Raw genomic sequence first — 22795 nt, 5'->3', positions numbered from 1 at the left:
TTATATAATCTATCTCTCACTGGTAAAATTAACCTAGCCTAAAAATTCTAGACTGTTCATGACTTTGACAGTGGGCAAACTTACAAAATCAGCAAGGGATCAAATACTTATTTCCTCCTCTGTATCATTAAATGCCATTAGTTGAGTTCGCTCCATAATGTCAGAAATACACTCAATGCCGGACAACAGCCAATTTTGGATATCAATATCAGGTATCAGAAGTGGAAGCAGTCGAAAAGGAAGATCAGAGAATCTCACCGGGGTTATAGGGTGAATAACAGTAAATTTTTTCCAGACCTGGAGCCCTGCATCAATCGTTAAAAAAGAAGATTTAGATATTTTAGCACCAGTGGACAATAGCCACATGCGCGCTTCTACAGAAGATCCATCAAGTAATTCCTTTTCCATAGAAATCCAATGTTTCATAGGAACTTTAGTCTTCCACATTCTGGCTTGATCCAAAATTGCTGCATAATAATAATGAGCCAAGTTCGGGAAACCCAAACCCCCTTTAATAATTGGCTGGTATAATACCTCCGCAGCTACTCTAGGGCGGGAGTTTTTCCATATATATTTATTAATTATACCTTGGAGTCTTTCAAGATAAGATACCGATAGCAGAATAGGTAAATTTCTAAATAGATATAGTATTTTTGGGAGGATCATCATCTTAACCGCAGAGATTCTCCCTACCCATGATGCCTCATACTTCATGTACTTTGATAAGTCTGCTTCTATCGCAGATACCAATGGTATATAATTATATTTATATAAAAGAGAGGTGGGGTAGGTAAGTTGTATTCCTAAGTATGAGAAAGAGTGCTCAACCCAAACAAACGGAAATTTCTTCCGGAGAGAGTCCAAAAGAAGACGAGAAATATTCATACTCAAAACCATAGACTTGGTAACATTAAGCTTATAATACGAAACTGCACTAAAAGCCTCCAATATCTTAGTGACCTCTAATAGAGATGTCTCAGGGTCAGATATAGCAATGAGCACATCATCCGCAAATAAGCCAATTTTATGAGATATATCCCCCACCGTTATCCCACTAATAGCAACAGATGACCTAATGGAAGTAGCCAACGGCTCCATCACCAAGGTAAAGATGAGTGGAGATAAAGGACACCCTTGTAGAGTCCCATTGGTTATGTTAAAAATTTTTGATGTACATCCAGAGGTAAATACCAATGCAGAGGGAGAAGAATATAGGGCCATTATACTATGATGCGCCGTACCATGAATTCCAAATGCCTCCAGAAGTAACCGCAAATATCCCCAATGGACCCGATCGAAGGCCTTCTCCGCGTCCACGGAAAGAAGCTGAGAAGGCGTCCGATCTCGCTCCACCAGGCCCAACAAGTCCACAAAACGCCTTGTGCTATCAGATGAGAGCCTCCCCTTTACAAATCCCACCTGATCCTGATGTATCAAATCAGGCAAAATGCCGGCTAGGCGTTCCGCAATTATTTTAGCAAACAATTTTAAGTCTGTATTCAGCAATGATATAGGTCTGAAGTTACCCGGTTTGTCCGGAGTTTTCCCCAGTTTAGGTTTTTTGTTTTTTTAAAGGCTCCATATTGATCTATTTTTTATCATTGAGGTCAATGGCTAATGGATTACAAATTCAAAGAAAACTGATGGTAATATTGTTGCCAGTTTTCAAATAAGTTGCAGAGCAAAAGAAAACCTACTGCAAAATAAGTTGAGCATAAACATGGTCTAATTTTTCTTTGAACACACACTTTAAATTAAATTGTGAAATTGCTTAAAGAGACACTCCAGTGCATTTTTTTTATTGCAGCCCTGTTAAAATGTAGGGCAAGTCATCCTCTTACCAGGCACTTTATTGCCGAAATATCCCGTACGTAATTATGTCAAGTGACTGCGCTGTGACCGGCCGATTCCTACAGCATCGGCTGTGTGGACTGGCAGTCTTTTCCACTATGCATTCCAATGTGAGTCTCATAGTGAAAGAGACTTCCGGTCCACACAGCAGATACTGCTACGCTGCTTCCGTAACTGCCATTCAGTTCTATGGGTGTTATGGAAACCGCGTAGCTCAACGAGCAACACTGTTTTCTACTTAGATGGTCGGAATTTACAATTCACAGCTGGAACACAGAAAGGTAGAACATTATTTAGGGGGCCCCGTTCTATAGATAGGTGAGCGTCCCAGAGGTGAGACCCGCATCTATCTGAGGTTTATAGCATAACCTGTGGATATGCCATAAATGTCCCTTATGGGAAAACCCCTTTAAGTTGATAATTAAAAAGGAAAACCAAAGCTTTCCAGTGTTGGAGAGTGTTCGACACATCTGTAGTGCCCACATAACAATATCTACAGTGCAGCTATAATAAAATCCAGAGTGCCCACATAAATTGTTTGTGTAACACTCACTGCCACGGGCCGTCCGGATTACTCACCTCCCGACGGCCGCAGTCATGGATCTGAGAGCGCTGGCCCGCATCTCCTCTTCAGGAGACGCCAGCGCTCACTTCCGCTTCATTCCGCTGTGTCCCGCAGGGTGCGCGCGTACGCTAGTGCCCGGCCTTAAAGGGCCAGCGCGCGCACATGAAGTAATTGTGTAATTAGCCCATACTCACCCTGGGCTATAAGAAGGGCCGTGCCCCTTCCCTCATTTCCTGAGCGTTGTTGTGCTTACCCGTGTTAGTCTTTGCAAATGGTCCCTTAGTGTTTTCCAGTTCCCAGTGTTCCCGTACCTGCTACCTGTATCCCGTATCCCGTGCTACCTTGTTCCTGTGCCATAGAGAGCTTGAGTCGTGTTGTGCCATATACTACGCCTTCTGTGTTACAACACACCTGGTGTCTGCCTGCTACCAAGGTCCCATCCGAGCCTATAATCGCTACTGTCTGAATTACCACAGGTACCCTTATTCGAACTATAGACATTGACTTGGTATCCTGCTGGTCAGCTGCTATCCCGCTATGGCGGTACGGCCCAGTGGGTCCACATACCCACAGATTGTGACAGTACGCTCAGGCAATGGTCCCCGCTGGTCAATCCAAGACCATGACGACGTCACAAGCCATGCAGTAAGATATTCTAGAACTCCGGTCATGACAAGACCAACTCCTTCAGGCGGTGAAAATCATTGCACATCGGCTGGATACACAAGCTGCAGCCTTCCTGGCACCTGCTTCTGTTAGCTCTGCTGTTCCTCCTACTACAACTCCTGGCAGTGCTAACTCCCAATTTTTTCTGCCACTACCTATGATGGAGACGTGAGGACCTGCATGGGATTTCTGAACCAATGGCAGATTTACTTTCATTCTATGCAGAGGCCCTCTCTTCTGATGACGCAAAGATCACCTTTATAATCTCCCTCCTCACTGGCAAAGCCCTGGCATGGGCGAACCCCATTTGGGAACGTCAGGGACCAGAGACCCGTGAGTTACAGCGGTTCGTACAAACTTTCCATACTATATTTGAGGAACCCGGGAGAGTTTAATCGGCTGCTGCATCCCTTCTGAGCCTTCGCCAGGAGGACACCTCTGTGGGCGAGTACGCCATTCAGTTCCGCACCCTGGCTGCCGAACTAGCCTGGAACAACGAGGCCTTGGTGGCTACATTCTGGCAGGGAATGTCCCATGAAATTAAGGATGAGCTTGCTGCCCGAGATCTGCCATCTACCCTGGATGACTTCATTCTTCTGGCTGCCCGGATTGACATGAGGATCTGAGAACGGTCCCAAGAGGTTCGTCAGGAGGGAGGACTCCCTAGGCCGGCTCCTACATTTCAGCAACCCCTGCTGCCCTCATCAGCTGTTCCACCAGAGGAGTCTATGGGATTGGACCATCTCAAGTTTTCTATCCAGGAGAAACAATGCAGACGCACTTCGGGACCTAGAGCCTAGGGTTGGTTTGGGAGACAACTCTGGGTAGAGAAGGACTTTCTTCCAAATTGTCCATCCCCGTAACTATAGTGTCCGGTGAAAAGACGCACCGGGTCTCTGCCTATCTGGACTCTGGATCCGCAGCCAACTTCATTCAGAGAGACCTGGTGGATCTTCTCCAGTTGCCCACAACCCCCCTGGAGAGGCCATTGATCGTTGCCTCGGTGAATGGACTGCCTCTGCCCGACCCAATTGTAGCTGTGACCAAACCGCTGAGGCTCCAAGTGGGAGCCCTTCATTCAGAGCTAGCCTCGTTTCTTGTCCTGCCTAAGGCCTTCAACCCTGTGCTGCTGGGCCTGCCTTGGCTTCGACTAGAAGCCCCAGTTCTGGACTGGAATTCCAGAGAGGTTCACCAGTGGGGTCCCAAGTGCCTCAACCGCTGCCTGGGGCAGATCCATTCGGCCCAGTCTCCCCTGCCTCAGTCATTGGCAGGATTGCTTTCTCAATATTCAAAGTTTGCGAATGTCTTCAGGAAGAGGGAGGTGGAGACGCTGCCCCCACACCGGGCATATGACTGCCCTAATGAACTCGTTCTGGATGCGTCACTTCCCCGTGGAAGGGTATACCCTCTCTCCTTGCCAGAGACTCAGTCTATGTCTGCCTATATTAAGGAGAATTTGGAGAGGGGTTTCATATGAAAGTCCACCTCCCCGGCAGGGGCCGGGTTCTTCTTTGTCAAAAAGAAAGACGGATCTCTTCGACCTTGTATCGACTACCGGGGTCTCAACCAGATTACAATCAAAAATAGATATCAGTTGCCGCTGATTTCTGAACTGTTTGACCGCATACGAGGAGCCAAGATTTTTTCCAAGCTAGACCTGGGTGGGGCTTACAACCTAATCCGGATCCGCCGGGGTGACGAATGGAAGACGGCATTTAACACTCAAGACGGGCACTTTGAATAACTGGTGATGCCCTTCGGTCTGTGTAACTCTCCCACGCTCTTCCAAGAGTTTGTTAATGATTTCTTCCGTGACCTCCTCTATGTCTATGTTGTGGTCTATCTCGATGACATCTTAATTTTTCTCCGGACCAGACGACTCATCAGAGACATGTTCATCAAGTTTTGCTGCTATTAAGGGAGAATCGCCTGTATGCCAAGCTGGAGAAGTGCGTGTTTGAGAAAAATTCTCTACCCTTCCTGGGCTACATCATCTCGGATCAAGGTCTCAAGATGGATCCTGAGATGGTAAAGTCCATTCGAGAATGGCCATGTCCTCAAGGCTTAAGGTCCATACAGCGTTTCTTGGGATTCGCCAACTTCTACCTGCAGTTCATCCCAAACTTCTCCTCCCTGACAGCTCCAATATCTACCCTCACCAAAAAAGGCATGAATGCCAAGGTTTGGACTCCAGAGGCAGAATCTGCATTTAATAGCCTAAAGAGTGCCTTCACGTCAGCCTCAACCCTCCACCATCCTGATGTATCTCGCCAGTTTTCGTTGGAGGTGGACACCTCCTCTGTTGATGCAGGTGCACTTTTGTTCCAGAGAGGTCCCAAAGGTTAGGCAGTGGTATGTGGCTATTACTCTAAACTTTTTTCTTCTGCAGAGCGCAATTACTCGATTGGGGATCGGGAGTTACTGGCCATCAAATTGGCTCTGGAGGAGTGGAGACATCTACTAGAGGGCACAGCTCACCCCATCCTGATATTTACCGACCACAAGAACCTCACCTATCTCCAGACTGTCCAACGGCTGAACCCTCGTCAAGCCAAGTGGTCGCTGTTCTTTGCCCGGTTCCAGTTTGAGCTCCACTACCGCCCTGCCAACAAGTGTGAGGACCGATGCCTTGTCCAGGTCGTTCGAGACAGATGACACCATGGAGTCCCCACAAAATATCATTGATCCGTCCTGCATTATCTCTGTCAACCCTCTGCAAGTTAGAGACATCCCTGCAGGGAGGACATTTGTGCGCCTGACAGACAGAGGGAGAATCATTCGCTGGGGACACAGCTCCAAACTGGCAGGTCATGCGGGTGCCCGTAAAACCGAGACCTGATTGCCCATCATTTCTGGTGGCCCATGCTGCCCAAAGACATCATGGACTTTGTCTCGTCCTGCATGATGTGCGGGGCTAACAAGGTGGCTCACTCCAAGCCTGCTGGCCTGCTCCAGCCGCTGCCTGTGCCCAATGCTCCCTGGCAACATATAGCAATGGACTTTGTCATGGACCTGCCTCCCTCTGCTGGATGCAGTACGGTCTGGGTGGTGGTGGACGGATTCTCAAAAATGGCTCATTTTGTTCCGCTGACTGGCCTACCATCTGCTTCTCGACTGGCCAACCTCTTCATACAACACATATTCCGCCTGTACAGCTTACCGCTGCATATCATGTCTAATCGGGGGGTACAGTTCACCTCAAAGTTGCGGAGAGCCCTCTGTAAGCTCCTCGAAGTAAAGTTGGACTTTTCCTCAGCCTACCATCCCCAGTCCAATGGTCAAGTCGAGAGGATCAGTCAGATCATGGAGAACTACCTACGACGCTTCATCTCAAGGCAGCATGATGACTGGGTGGACTGGGTGCAGCTACTTCCTTGGGCCGAGTTGTCTTATAACAACCAAAAACAAGCGAGTCCACACAAACCACACCATTCTTCATCATTTACGGCCAACACCCACTAATCCCTCTCCCGGTGTCAGTTATGTTCCAGGTGCCCGCAGCGGACTCTGCATTCAGGGACTTCCTGCAGATCTGGCAGCAAACCCAATCCTCTATTCTGCTGGCGGTCGACCACATGAAACGAAAGGTAGACACAAGGAGAAGGGAGCTTCCCAAGTTTCTTCCAGGTACCAAGGTCTGGCTGTCCTCCAGGAATATCCGGCTGAAGGTGCCATCATACAGGTTGGCTCCCAGGTCCCTCGACCCTTCGAGATCCTACAGCAGATCAACCCTGTCTCCTACAAGCTTCGGCTGCCTCCTACCCTCAAGATCCCCAACTCCTTTCATGTCTCCCTCCTGAGGCCTGTAGTTCTGAACCGCTACACCAAGACTCCTAGTTCGGCAGTTGCCCCCAGCGGTTCAGCTAATTCATTTGAGGTCAAGGAGATCTTGGACACCAAAAAAGTGGGAGGAAGAATTTTTTATTTGGTGGATTGGAAGGGGTTTGGTCCAAAAGAGAGGTCCTGGGAGCCAGAGGAGAACCTCAATGCTCCTACCCTCGTGAAGAGGTTTCTCTCCCGCTCTAGTCCCAAGAAGAGGGGGGGTACTGTAACACCCTTGGCCACGGGCCATCGGGATTACTCTATAGATATTGACTTGGTATCCTTTTGGCCAGCTGCTATCCCACTATGGCGGTACGGCCCAGTGGGTCCACATACTCACAGATCGTGACAGTTTGCATATCTCTTCCCCTTTTGCGCTGAACTCATTATACAGGGTGGGCCATTTATATGGATACACCTAAATAAAATGGGAATGGTTGGTGATATTAACTTCCTGTTTGTGGCACATTAGTATATGGGAGGGGGGAAACTTTTCAAGCTGGGTGTTGACCATGGTGGCCATTTTGAAGTCGGCCATTTTGTATCCAACTTTAGTTTTTTCAATGGGAAGAGCGTCATGTGACACATCAAACTTATCGAGAATTTCACAAGAAAAACAATGGTGTGCTTGGTTTTAACGTTACTTTATTCTTTCATGAGTTATTTACAAGTTTCTGACCACTTATAAAATGTGTTCAAAGTGCTGCCCATTGTGTTGGATTGTCAATGCAACCCTCTTCTTCCACTCTTCACACACTGATAGCAACACTGCAGAAGAAATGCCTCCCGATCTGACCCCCTTAGACTTTTATCTTTGGGGTCATCTGAAGGCAATTGTCTATGCTGTGAAGATACAAGATGTGCAGCAACTGAAACTACGGATACTGGAAGCCTGTGCTAGCATTTCTTCTGCGGTGTTGCTATCAGTGTGTGAACAGTGGGAGAAGAGGGTTGCATTGACAATCCAACACAATGGGCAGCACTTTGAACACATTTTATAAGTGGTCAGAAACTTGTAAATAACTCATGAAAGAATAAAGTAACGTTAAAACCAAGCACACCATTGTTTTTCTTGTGAAATTCTCGATAAGTTTGATGTGTCACATGACCCTCTTCCCATTGAAAAAACTAAAGTTGGATACAAAATGGCCGACTTCAAAATGGCCGCCATGGTCAACACCCAGCTTGAAAAGTTTCCCCCCTCCCATATACTAATGTGCCATAAACAGGAAGTTAATATCACCAACCCTTCCCATTTTATTTAGGTGTATCCATATAAATGGCCCACCCTGTAGATCAGAATGGGAAGGTGGCTATATATATCAGGCTCCCCTTATTTCAGCAGTTTTCAGTACATTCAAGGAGCGACAATTATGCTTTTAAGATTAGAGTGTTCCAAAGTTTACAAACCCTTTCAAGAATGACTATATAAAAATATCCCTGTTAAAAAAGATGTTTGAAATATGCCTGGAGGACTCATGGCAAAACCCTTGCTTACTACCTTGCATAAACATGTTATTTCACCCCAGAGCTCTCAGCAGAGTAGGACTGGTAGGATATAGTGTCAAATCACCATGTAGTGCGTAATTGTAGGATTGGCTATGATCATCATGGACCTTCAATAGTAAAAAGAGCATAGGTAATGGGGATATACATAACCTGCTGGTGCTTGTAAACTGCAAAATGAATATACATATGCAAAAGGATTATAGATAACATACATACGTTTTCAAGGAATCTAGTAGTCGATGCATGGAAGGTGATGACGTGAAGTTCTTACTTTGGCCAAAACACTCTTTCTCCTGACCTGAGAATTTCTTTGTGGAATGAAAAAATAATATATATGTGAGAACCTATCACCACCCCAAAAAGTGTAAAATAGCATAGTACCTTTGTTCCGCATGATCCTCAGTTTCCATATAACTTTTTTTTTATTTTTTTATTTAACAGTGCCTCCGTTATTACGATCATTAGTTTTGGCGCACTATATGCTAATTAATCAATAAATTGACAACTGGGTGGTCATAGTTGCCCACGTCAACTGGGCGAGAACTTTGAGTACTGACACTGTCCAATGAGATAGGACAGTGTCAGAGCAGCTTCTGTTGCTAGATCCCTATGATATCTAAAAGATACCATGTGATCTTGCTGTCTTCCCTCCTCAGACAGCCAACAGGACCAGCATATAAGGGTGCCTCCCCTGCTGCTGATGCTGCATCTCTCAGGCCGGCGATGAGCTGCTGTTCCCTTATCGGCTATCTGAGGAGAGCGGACAAGCTGAGAGGCTGGAGATCAGCTGTTTAGCAGGGTAAACCCTATGCAATGAGCAGTTCCCCCTTTTTGTGTTTTTTACATTGGCACATCTTTAGTATTTTTGCAGAGTAATGCCACATAATGACCTGGGAACACCCCTAGACGATTTCTCCCCACAGACTTTGAAACACCCAAAATCAAGCAATAGCCTTTAAGCAATGAGCAATTGCCCCTTGGCAAAGAACAGTTGCGCCTTGGAGAGAAGCAATTACCCCTAGGCAATGAGCAATTGCTCCTAGACGGCAAGCAATTGCGACTTAGAGAGGAGCAATATCCCCAAAGCAACGTGTAATGACACATTCAAAAGGAGCAATAACCCCTAGGCAATGAATAATTGCACATTGGAGAGGAGCAATACCCCGTAGGAAATGAGTAATTGCCACTAGGCAAAGAACAATTTCCCCTAGTCAACAAGCAATTAAGGTGCAGTTGCTTAGGGGCAATTGCTTGTTGCCTATGGGTTATTGCTTCTCTTCAAGGTCCAACTGCTCGTTGCCTAGTGGCAATTGCTCTATGCCTATGGGCAATTGCTTCTCTCTAAGGTGCAATTGCTCATTGCCTAGTTGCAATCGCTCATTGTCTAAGGGCTATAGCTTGTTGCCTTGGGTCAATTGCTCTTCTCCAAGGTTCAATTGCTTGTTGCCTAGTGGAAATTGATTTTTGCCTAGGGTCAACTGCTCTTCTGCAAGGTGCAATTGCTAATTTTCCCTTACGGGCTGTTGCTTTTTGCCTAGGGGCAACTGCTCGTTGACTATGACCGCCCAATTGTGAATTTATTTATTAATTAGCATATGGCTCAGCCTATTTACATATAAGTCGAAAAACTAATGGTAGAAATATCATGGAAATAGGGGCACTTTTGAAAAAAATTTATATGGAAACAGAGATGCATGAGGAATAAAAGGTACTTGTAACGTCTTGTGGCCAACCGTCAGGACTAGGCTACACCTATAGCAATCCCCTTACCAAGGGACTAACAGTGTCACTCCATACTCAATTATCCCCAGTACTTACAGTAGGGATTGATAAAGCAAAGGTAAATATAGAGCACGTAACACAATACTATCAGCGAACAGGAATACAAGATACAAAAACTCACTGGATGAAGACAGTAATGGAAACAACATGATGTCAGACAGACGATGGTAACTCTAGCTCACAATATATCTATCCATGGATCTATTCCTAATCAAGTACCCTAACACCAGACATCACAAACTCTCACTGTTCCAAAAATTGTCCCTAATGGAGTCCTTAATCTGAAAACGCTGTCCCTAAAACAAAACGAGGAAAATAATAGGAACCAAAGACAGGGAAAACCAAACAGATCCAAAACCCAGTGGAAACAATGCAAGCAGAACAGAGAACAATTGAGACCAGATAAAACCGAACAACTAAACATGACCAAACACTGAAGCAAACAAGGACTGAGGAAATACAAGAAAGAGCTGAATAAACCCACGACTAGGCTGGTAACACGTGACCTTGCAAAGAGAAACACAAGCAAATATGCACAGCATACGCTATTATTGACACGCTAATGTTGAGGCCAGGTATTCTTAAGGAGAGGCAGACTAATCAGGTCACTCTTTCCATCCGAGCCTTAGCGACTCACATCAGTGTGGTCATCTAACCTGCATTGATAAATCAGATGTGCAGTGGTTGCCTTAGCAACCCCCCCCCCCCCCCAGCTGTTGATTAATAGCTTGGAGATGACAAGCATGCAAGAACAGACCTGGTTGCTTGTAACAGTACTATGCTATATTAGGGCAAGGTCCCGCAACGCAGCTTTAATGCGGCCACGATGCAGCCAAATACTATGTCGGCATGCTGGTCGGCCCAGTTGTCAAATTGCTTGTTAATGGTTGTTGCGGGTAAAAATGCTAGTTACCTGCAAAATCATCCGGCCATTAATACATTGTGCCTTATGGCCACACAATTTTACAGGTAACCAGCAGTTTTATCCGCAACACCGCAAGGCCAGTAACAAGCAATTTGACAACCTTGCTGAATGACATGGGGGCGCAGTTTTTGGTCACGGGCGCATCAATGCCACCTCGTGGGGTCTTATCCTTATACTTTTTGAGGTGGTGACAGGTCCTCTTTAAATATTGGTTGGAAAAATAACAGAGAGAAATAAACAGTTAAAAATAAATCTTAACATGGTCTAATCAAACATAATACAACACAGCCTGGTATGAATTAAAGCAAAGATAAAGTTGTGACAAATGTACTGGACAAAAAACTGCATTGGGGAGATTTGCTTAGACTGGCGTTTCATATGTCAGTCGAAAAGCAAAAGAGGTTTCAGTAAGTTGTGCCTAATTTATTAAGAGGTGCACAAGCTGGCATAAATTATACTAAATTTGTCGGGTCACGGTAGTAAAGTGCCGCGAGTGGTGCAAATGCCACATTTGTTTCTACAAAATGTATCCAATTCTGACATAATCAGATGTGTCAAATTGGTAAGGGGGGATTAATTTGTCTTTATAATGGTGGGGACACAGTCCTGGTTATCACTGTGGTAGTGACTTTGCATTAAAAATCAATGTGACTTATGAAACCTCTGTGTGAAAACGAGGACTGGAACCCCATCATTCTCGAGATGGGGAACATTCTCAGCTGCGGAAACCCAACTAATTTGATTGACATATCACAAGTTAAATTTTACAAAAATCTTTAAAAAATAAATAAACATATGCCCACTGTGCATTACCTGTTTGTCCATCTTAATATTTCCAGATCTTTCTTTTGTCCATTCATTCTGTTCGATTTGCAGGTGGTCTCGGATAAGAATATAAGCTTTCTCTTGCTCATGCCGAGTTAAACATTGTAACTCCATAGCCTGTTTCTCTGTCTGAAGTAGTTGCAGACTGGCTTTCAGTTCAGACAACTTTTTCTGAAGGAGAAAAACAGAAGTAAAGTTTCTGCCCAAGTGATGGGAGCCCTTCGGCGCTCCTTAGCTTGGCCAATACCTGGAAGCCAGGTCTAATTTCTCAAAACTGTCTAACAGAAAAACTAGCCTTGTTGCCTATAGCAACCAATTAGAGCTTAACGTCCATTTCTTTAACTGCTCTGGAGAAATTAAATCTGCAGTGTGATTGAATTTTCTGGCTGTATTATTAAATCTACATATTAATGTGTGAATACCCAGGTACAAGTGTACCACAAATGCTATCCACAATGGCAGCGTTGCCGTGTATCTTCATACCCAGCAACCAGTTATCAATCACTGCAGAGAAGGGTAGGGAGGTGCTCCCCTCATGAATACAACGGACTCATAACTAAGATGTATTCTTTGATAGCTCCTATTAGCCAAACACCACAATATTTATTGTGTGTGCCATTTAGGCTAATAGGAGAGCTAACCCTAATGTCATCATTAATTTGAAAAAAAAAACAAACTACATACTAACTACATATTAACACTTCAATTTTTGAAAGAATTCTTACTTTGCAGCATTTTTCCACAACTGCCTAAAACTTTTGTACAGCACTGTATATATACACACTGACATCATACTTATGTTAGCAATAACATACATACAAGGTGCTGTATACAATTACTGTCCAAAGCCTTGCAAGATTACTTGTAATTTCCTCAGCAGCAGCACCTGGAGACTTTACCTTATCTACTCTCCCTGCTTTCTAGGCCTAATGCAGATGGAAACAGCTGAAATTGAGAATAGATCTCTCAGTATTAACAGTCAGGGCCGCCATCAGGGGGGTATTAGGGGTAGTGGTGTGAGGGGCCCGGCCAAACCTAATTGAAAGGGGGGCCCGGCCACTGCTGCGACTTGTCTTTGGTAGAAAAAAACCAAATGAATTTTTTTCACCAAATGAATGTCGTGAGCTGCGGGCCCCCCCTCTCATGGGGGCCGTCAAACACCGCCGACCGATGACTCGCACCCGCAAACTCGCGACCGTCCGAGCACACACCCGGCAAAAGCGCGCAACCGCGACAGCACGGGCGCTCGCAGAAGCAACAGCACGCACGCTCGCAGCCTCGACAGCACGCGCGCACCCGCGATCGGCCGCGCGCGCACCCGCGAACGCAGCGCGCGCGCACCCGCGAACGAAGCGCGCGCACCCGCGGACACACATGGACCCAACTTACCTGGAGCCTGGCTGGAGGTGAAGGACTGGACGTCTGGACCGAAGACCTCGCCTGGAAGACCTCGCCTGAAGGACCTCGCCTGAAGAGGACTGGAGTGGGAGCAGCAGCTCTTCTGACACGGTGAGTAAAGTGTGTCAAAGTGCTGTTTATGTATGGCCCTGTTCACACAAAGTATTTTGCAGGCAGAAAAAAAATCTGCCTCAAAATTCCTTAAAGAATTTTGAGGCAGATTTTGACCTGCCCACACTATCTTGCCGCGTTTTTTTGCTGCGTTTTTTGCCTGCGGCGATTGAGGACAGCAGGCAAAAAACACCGCGAAAAATGCATTTTCTGCCTCCCATTGATTTCGATGGGAGGTCAGAGGCGGAACCGCGGCAAGAAAGGACGTGCTGCTTTTTCTTTTTTCCGCGACTGGCTCCCATTGATTTCAGATTAAATCAATGGGAGGCGGTTTTGGAAGTTTTTTGGTGCTGATTCTGACGCAGTGTCCGAGTCAATATCAAGGGCCAAAAACTCTGTGAACTGGGCCTTATTGTTAGGGCTTATTCAGACGAACGTGTAATACATCCGTGCAACGTGCGTGATTTTCACGCGCCTCGCACGGACCTATGTTACTCTATGGGGCCGTGCAGACTGTAAGTGATTTTCACGCGCCTCGCACGGACCTATGTTACTCTATGGGGCCGTGCAGACTGTCAGTGATTTTCACGTAGCGTGTGTCCGCTGCGTAAAACTCACGACATGTCCTATATTTGTGCATTGTTCGCGCATCACGCACCCATTGAAGTCAATGGGTGCGTGAAAATCACGCCCAGCACTTCCGCAGCAGTATAAACTATGAATGAAAACAGAAAAGCACCACGTGCTACAAACATACAAACAGAGTGTCATAATGATGGCGGCTGCGCGAAAATCACGCAGCCGCGCATCATACGCTGCTGACACACGGAGCTGTTATGGACCTTTTGCATGCGCAAAATGCCACGTTTTTTGCGCGCGCAAAAAGCACACGCTTGTGTGAATCCGGCCTTAGGGTAGGAACACACTCGGCATGAACACTGCAGATTTTATGCAACACATTTTATCGTGGAAAATCCGCAGCGTATTACAGACGCAGCAGAGTGGATGAGATATGAACAAATCTCATTCACACGCTGCAAAAAAAAATGGACCTGCAGTGTGGCTTTTGGCTTTTTAAGCAGCAGCGTGTCAATGTATCCTGTGGAATCGCTGCTCCTCTGTTGCGGAAATGCTGCGGTTCTGCCGCAAAAATCACACATGAGAAAAAAAAAGAAGGTACTTTTTTAAATTGATAAAGTTTAGACTTACCCCGGCCGTAGTCCTGGTGACGCGATCCTCTATTCTTAGCGCAGCCCCGCCTCCTGTCATGACGTTTCATCCCATGTGACTGCTGCAGCGGTCACATGGTCTACAGCGTCATCCCAGGAGGCGGGGCTACGTTCAGAAGAGAGAGTCACCTAAACCACGGCCGGGGCAAGTCTAAACTTTTTTTTCCCTGCAGGATTCCCGCAGCGGACACGCCTCACGAAACCTGCGCCACTATTTGGTGCGGTTTTGCTGGCAGAATTCCCTGCGGCTACCGGGGCGGATAAGCTGTGTAGTTTTACTCAGCATATCCGCCTAGTGTGTCCCTTATGATGTCGCTCCTGGAGCTGCTGCCGGTCTTTAAATAGGCAGTTGGTCCAGTAGAATTTGGAATTATTTTTTTTTGTGAACCAGCTTAAAAAAATACAAAACTTTTGTGTTAGGGCCTGTTCACATCACCGTTCGCTTCCATTCCGGGGTTCCGTCTGAGGTTTCCGTCGGGTGAACCCCGCAACGGAAAGTGACAGCACAGCTTCCGTTTCAGTCACCATTGATCTCAATGGTGACGGAAACATCGCTAATGGTTTCCGTTCGTCACCATTCTGGCTGGTTTTCGGACGGAATCAATAGCGTAGTCGACTGCGCTAATGGTGACGGAAACGGAAGCTGTGCTGTCACTTTCACTTTCCGTTGCGGGGTTCACCCGACGGAAACCTCAGACGGAACCCCGGAACGGAAGCGAACGGTGATGTGAATAGGCCCGAACACAAAAGTTTTGTATTTTTTTAAGCTGGTTCACAAAAAAAAATAATTCCAAATTCTACTGGACCAACTGCCTATTTAGAGACCGGCAGCAGCTCCAGGAGCAAAAACATAAGGAACACACTAGGCGGATATGCTGAGTAAAACTCCACAGCTTATCGGGCCCGGTAGCCGCAGGGAATTCTGCCAGCAAAACCGCACCAAATAGTGGCAAAGGTTTCGGGAGGCGTGTCCGCTGCGGGAATCCTGCAGGGAAAAAAAAGTTTAGACTTGCCCCGGCCGTAGTCCTGGCGACGCATCTCTCTCTTCTGAACGTAGCCCCGCCTCCTGGGATGACGCTGTAGACCATGTGACCGCTGCAGCGGTCACATGGGATGAAACGTCATGACAGGAGGCCGAGCTGCACTAAGAATAGAGGATCGCGTCACCAGGACTACGGCCGGGGTAAGTCTAAACTTTTTTATAAATTTAAAAAAGTGCCTTTTTATTTTTTCTCATTTGTGATTTTTGCGGCAGAACCGCAGCATTTCCGCAACAGAGGAGCAGCGATTCCACAGGATACATTGACACGCTGCGGCTTAAAAAGCCAAAAGCCACACGGCAGGTCCATTTTTTTTGCAGCGTGTGGATGAGATTTGTTCTAATCTCATCCACTCTGCTGCGACTGTAGTACGCTGCGGATTATCCACAATAAAATGTGTTGCATAAAATCCGCAGCGTTCATGCCTAGTGTGTTCCTACCCTGAGGCCGGATTTACACAAGCGTGTGCTATTTGCGCGCGCAAAAACGTGGCGTTTTGCGCATGCAAAAGGTCCATAACCGCTCCGTGTGTCAGCAGCATATGATGCGTGGCTGCGTGATTTTCGTGCAGCTGCCATCATTATGACACTGTTTGTATGTTTGTAGCACGTGGTGCTTTTCTGTTTTCATTCATAGTTTATACTGCTGCGGAAGTGCTGGGCGTGATTTTCACGCACCCATTGACTTCAATGGGTGAGTGATGCTCGAACAATGCACAAATATAGGACATGTCGTGAGTTTTACGCAGCGGACACACGGACACACGCTGCGTGAAAATCACTGACAGTCTGAACGGCCCCATAGAGTAACATAGGTCCGTGGGAGGCGCGTGAAAATCACGCGCGTTGCACGGATGTATTACACGTTCATCTGAATAAGCCCTAACAATAAGGCCCAGTTCACAGAGTTTTTGGCCCTTGATATTGACTCGGACACTGCGTCAGAATCAGCACCAAACAACTTCCAAAACCGCCTCCCATTGATTTAATCTTAAATCAATGGGAGCCAGTCGCGGAAAAAAGAAAAAGCAGCACGTCCTTTCTTGCCGCGGTTCTGCCTCTGACCTCCAATCGAAATCAATGGGAGGCAGAAAATGCATTTTTCCCTGCGTTTTTTGTCTGCTGTCCTCAATCGCCGTGGGCAAGAAACGCGGCAAGATAGTGTGGGCAGGTCAAAATCTGCCTCAAAATTCGGTGCGCGGTTCCAGGCGGTCGCGGGTGCGCATGCGCGGGAGTTTGCGGGTGCACGCGATCGGTCGCACGAGCGGCGGTCTTTGACGGCCCCCATGACGACCCCCATGCTACCCAGGGCCGCCATCAGGGGGGGTATTAGGGGTACTGATGTGAGAGGCCCGGCCAAACCTAATTGAAAGGTGGGCCCGCAGCTCACGACATTCTTTTGGTGAAAAAAATGGGCCCCATTGCAGGGGCTTGTTTTTTTTCTACCAAAGGCAAGTCGCGGCAGTTTGCCGGGCCCCCCTTTCAATTAGGTTTGGCCGGGCCTCTCACATCAGTACCCCTAATACCCCCCCTGATGGCGGCCCTGGGTACCATGATATAGTTCTGGACGGAGTACCGTTAACAGGCGGTGCCACGGTAGGGGGGCCCAGAAAATTTAGCTGTAGGGGGCCCTGAAATTCCTGATGGCGGCCCTGTTAACAGTATTATGTACAGAGTGCGTGCACGGGGCAGGCATAGCAGAAAGTCTGCGAGGTGAAGCATCAGTCAATAGCTGCAGAGCACTGAGTGATGTCAAAGAGGGAGGTGTAGTTTTAGCAACTTTTGCTGTACAGCTCAGCATGCAGCAGTAATTGTTACTGACTGTGGCGTTAAGGACTTACAATGTACAAAGTGTAAATTACCCTAGTAGGTGCATTTTGCTTATGAAAATTTGCCCTGAGTTTCACTGTGAATACATGTACAATTTTGTGGCAGAAAATATAGGTGTATTGGTACTCCAGCCATGTGGTGCAATAAGGAGGCAGAGAAAGGAGTCTAGCTAGTTGTGTCAAATTTATCATGCCATGGGCACCATTTCGATAAATTTGGAACAATATTTGCAATTTTCACCAACATGTAAATGCATGAATCATATGAAAAAATTTAGGAATTTCCTCCACTGAGGACTTATTGGCCTCACCTTAGTATACATCAGATCCTGCATGATCTGGGCTCGAGCAGGTTTCTCCAGGAGACAAGGTGACGTTTCTGTGGAGCCTTTGATGGCATCATCCACTTTAGCTTTGATAATTTCAGCACACTGTGTTACTTCCTTTGCATGAGAAGTACCAGTGATGAAGTGGTCTGACATTGTAATGGAAGATAGATCCCACTTTAGAGACTGAATGTAATCTTTTAGCATCTGCTCTTCTTCTTCGCTCAGCCAGGGGGCATAGGTGCTGTAAAAAAAAAATCATACATTATGCCTGTCTCTTAAACTTAAGTTAAGATATGCAACATTATATAGCAGCAGTATCTGTATTATGTCTGTTGTCCATTAGTTAAATGTTAAAGCTAACTATAAATGTAAAGACTTTCCTGTCAATCTTTTACCAAAAAAGGATTGTCCAAAGCTGACAACCTCTTAGCATAGTAGGGCTATTGATACATTTTTGATCTTACCTGTATATAGTTTGCCCAGCCATTTTTTTTGTTTCTGAATCGGAAATCTTCCCCACTCTCAGAAATATCTTTTTCACCTCCATCAGGAATAGCTTGGTTTTTATCTCCAATTCTTTTGGCAGCAGTCTCCAACCTTTTGCAAGATACATAACTATATGTATATATATTTATGTATATAATACAATATTATACAGGAAACAACACTTTAAAATGTATGTAATGTATAAAGAGCTAAAGAGACTTGGCGCATGACTTGGTGAATGAAATAAAGTACATGCAGGATGGATATTGCAAGTCTAGGCACTTGACGGCTGGATTGACAGCAATGCAATCAAGGCTGGTAACAAAACCATTAGCTGCTTGAGACCATTATTTGCTACATTACACCATTTATAAGGCTAAAAACACAACGTGTGGACAGACATATGCAACCGTATCCCTATATGGCTGGGTACACACGACCTATTTTCAGACGTAAACGAGGCGAATTATGCCTCGTTTTACGTCTGAAAATATGGTTACAATACGTTGGCAAACATCTGCCAATTCATTTGAATGGGTTTGCCGACGTACAGTGCCGACGACCTGTCATTTACGCGTCGTCGTTTGACAGCTGTCAAACGACGACGCGTAAAATGACTGCCTCAGCAAAGAAGTGCAGGACACTTCTTTGCAACGTATATTGAGCAGTTCTTCATTGAAGTCAATGAAGAGCAGCTCAAGATTAACGAGCGTCAAAGACGCCTCGCATAATGCGAGGAGGAGCTTTTACGTCTGAAACGACGCAGCTGTTTTCTTCTGAAAACAGTCTGTCTTTTCAGACGTAAAAGCCACTTCTCGTGTGCACATACCCTTAAGCTGCATATGTCTGTCACTGACTGCCATTAAAAACAGATACTGCGCAGTATACTTTTTGTAGTCAACTTCAATATAGTTGGGTGCAGGATCCCGATGTATCATGACCAAACATATATCAAAAGGAAACCCTTTTGGCATACATTTGAAAATTAAAGTCTATAGGCACATTGGAGTGTTAAGAAGACTTTTCCGGTGTTTACACTAAGGGTATGTGCACACGATGAGAGGCTTTTACGTCTGAAAAGACAGACTGTTTTCAGGAGAAAACAGCTGCCTCGTTTCAGCCGTAAAAGCTCCTCCTCGTATTATGAGAGAGGCGTCTGTGACGCTCGTAAATTTTGAGCTGCTCTTCATTGAGTTCAATGAAGAACGGCTCAAATTACATTGCAAAGAAGTGCCCTGCACTTCTTTGCCAAGGCAGTCAATTTACGCGTCGTCGTTTGACAGCTGTAAATTACAGGTCGTCAGCACAGTACGTCGGCAAACCCATTCAAATGAATGGGCAGATGTTTGCCGACGTATTGTAGCCCTATTTTCAGGCGTAAATCGAGGCATAATACGCCTCGTTTACGCCTGAAAATAGGTCGTGTGAACCCAGCCTAACAGTGTTACACAACATACTGATTTTGTTTTTTTAGAACACATCACTGGTTGAAATTGTCAACACAGTTGAATTTAATATCTTCTAATCAGGATAGAACGGATTCAGTTCAAAAATCATTACGAAGTAGTACCTGAGTTCAAGAGGTCCCCTGATGATACCTGACCAAGCATGATTTCCTGCTTTGCTTCTGCAAGAGCTAGCAACACACTGTACGTCTTCAGACATCTCTCACTATGAAATGACAGAGAGCAGGAATTGCTGCTTATTGTCACAGTCAAATCATTTGGATCATTTGAAATCACAATAAATAAATAGGCCTTTAAGAGCATCTGTCACTGTTGAGCTATAGCAAATATTCTGTTACAACAGATACAACAGCATAGGACGCAGATACAATGAATATTGAATATTATGGCAGAGCAGGAAACTATCCACTCCCTGCTCTGCCATGCACTCCACCAGGCACGAAATCCCCGGCTAGATAGTTGCCGATGCTAGAGGTAGCGACAGTGAGGTAAGGGGCTCCTCCTAGACCGGAATCCCCTGTAGATCGTGCCACACACGACCCCCTGTACAAAGTGCCACACATCCCCCTGTACGAAGTGCCACCCCTCCCCTGTAGATGGCACCCCACACAGCCCCTTGTAGATAGCGCCCCCACAGCCCCCTGTAGAAAGTACCGCACATACCTCTGTAGAAAGTGGAACCCCCTGTATATAGCGCCCCAAACAGCCCCCTGTAGATAGTGCCACCCCCTGTAGATAACCCCACACACACCCCACCCTGTCGACAGCGCTGCATTCCCCCTCCCTGTAGATAGGAGGAGGAGCCCCTGACGTCAATGTCCATATATGCAGGTGATGTCAGAGGCTCCTCCTGGACCGGAATCCCTGGCTAGAGCGTGGCTGACGCTCTGGCTGGGGATTCCGCTCCTAGAGGTAGCCACTGACATCACTGTTCATGTATGAACAGTGATGTCAGGGGCTCCTCCAGGAGGGGAATATCCGGTCAGACCGTCGACAACACTCTGGCTGGGGATTCCCCTTCTAGTGGGAGCCCCAAGGGAGCTGTTTATAGGGGGGGTGGCACTATCTATAGTGCTGTGTCTGTGGCACTATAGGGGGGCACTATATATAGGGGTATGTGGTGGCACTATTTACAATAGGGTGTGTTTGGCACTATCTACAAGGAAATGTTTGTGACACTATCTACAAGAGTGTGTTTGTGTGGCACTATCTACAAGGGGGTGTGTGGCAATAGCTACAAGGGGGTGTGTGTGGCACTATCTACAGAGGGCACCGTGGCATTTTCTACAGAGGGCACTGGTATTATGTACAGAGGGTACTGTGGCATTATCTACAGAGGGCACTGTGGCACCATCTACAGATGACACTGTGGCATTATCTACAGAGGGCACTGTGGCATTATCAGTGGGGGGTGCCACTATCTACAGAGGGCACTGTGGCATTATCTAGGGGGGGGGGTCTGGCACTATCTACAAAGGGCACTGGCATTATGTACAGAGGGTACTGTGGCATTATCTACAGAGGGCACTGTGGCACCATCTACAGAGGACACTGTGGCATTATCTACAGAGGGCACTGTGGCATTATCAGTGGGGGGGTGCCACTATCTACAGAGGGCCCTGTGGTATTATCTACAGAGGGCACTGTGGCACTTTCTACAGGGGGTTGTGGCACTATCTACAGGGGGCTCTGTAGCTCCATATACAGGGGGTGGCTCTATCTACAGGGGGGTGTGGCACTATATACAGGGGGGTGTAGCACTATCTACAGAAGGCACTGTGGCACTATCTACAAGGGGCACTGAGTGTGGCACTATCTACCCTGGTTTTTATGCTACCAGTAGTGGTCCACACATATCACCTAGCCCTAGTGATGAAGTGAGACATTCCCTGCCTGTAAACAATCAGATGACCACAGCGATACCGGCCACCATAATAGTGGTCAGCCAAAACTAGTGCAGAAATTTTTGTTCGTTTATTTGTATGCAGAAATTCTGGGAAGAAAGCCAGCCCCTCCCATCAGATAAGCCACACCCCCATAAGACACATCCATCAAAGAAGCCACACCCTAAGTGTCCCTGGAAAAAAAATCTAATGTTGCCAACTTTGCAACAGTTAAATGACATATACTCCTTTTTAGTGTCCTGTTGTACTGTTATTTTCAGGGCATTTTCTATGGACACCTTTGACATGGAAATTTTTTTTAAATTTATGTTAGTGGTTACCTGGAGTTAAAAAAAAGTTGCAATGGAGGCTGCACTTACCATTGCTACATTCATTTTCATAACCCTGATATTGTAAGGTGTGGAGCAGCCCACCCCCCAGAGATATTGTGCTGTTTATTTGAATAATCAAAGTTGGTATATGTTTTGCCTGTGGAATAGTACTGTGGATACAGTATGTAATATATGTTTCTGCGGTATATGCATTTACCTTTAAATACTTTATTTGGTGTAATGTACCTTTGTTCTGCAGGCAGCAACGGTGGTTCACTGACTTTAAGGCGGCACCCAGAGAAACGGCCCAGACACCATTTTCTTATAGCATGTTCATAACAATGGTGAGGACGCATAGAGCGTGGAAACGTTTCATCACACACGCTGGGAGCAGCGTTTAGAAACTATTTCCGCCTAATGGGGTGCAGTATGCTTGGGCTACAACCCTTAGAAGCAGCAGGAGTGCTGTTGGTGCCGGAACATGTACGACCTAGTCCAGAGAGGGTCTAAGGATTTAGCGGATGGAGTCGCCATAAGTACAGGACTCTGCCCACAAGTGATTACTGTAAACAGACAAGGTTGCATACCATTGATGGAAGTTTCCAGGGGCCTTCCTGTTAGCAGAGATAAAAGAAGGTGTGTTAAGTTCCCTGGGGCCTTCCCGTGTGTGATAAATGCTTAGAGGGCCAAAGTTCAGGGTACGTACCCCTGCATCTGGGAGTAGCCCAAGCTCTGTCCTCCCAATAAC

The 22795-nt window shown here is 46.3% G+C and overlaps 1 protein-coding gene across 1 annotated transcript in view; it reads right to left on the bottom strand.

Moving 5' to 3' along the window:
- The window catches only part of USHBP1 (USH1 protein network component harmonin binding protein 1), a 186082-nt gene that overhangs the window by 13695 nt on the left and 149592 nt on the right, over positions 1 to 22795 (bottom strand). Inside the window, exons 9-13 of the mRNA XM_075825295.1 lie at positions 19937 to 20037; positions 18345 to 18477; positions 17863 to 18121; positions 11934 to 12116; positions 8630 to 8721 (exon numbers count right to left, since the gene is read on the bottom strand). Coding sequence (XP_075681410.1) covers positions 8630 to 8721; positions 11934 to 12116; positions 17863 to 18121; positions 18345 to 18477; positions 19937 to 20037 — 768 coding nt within the window. The remainder of the gene's footprint in view (positions 1 to 8629; positions 8722 to 11933; positions 12117 to 17862; positions 18122 to 18344; positions 18478 to 19936; positions 20038 to 22795) is intronic.

This window comes from Rhinoderma darwinii, chromosome 1 (assembly GCF_050947455.1).
Source record: "Rhinoderma darwinii isolate aRhiDar2 chromosome 1, aRhiDar2.hap1, whole genome shotgun sequence".
NCBI classification, from domain to species: Eukaryota; Metazoa; Chordata; class Amphibia; order Anura; family Rhinodermatidae; genus Rhinoderma; species Rhinoderma darwinii.
This window is presented reverse-complemented; position numbering and strand designations above follow the sequence as displayed.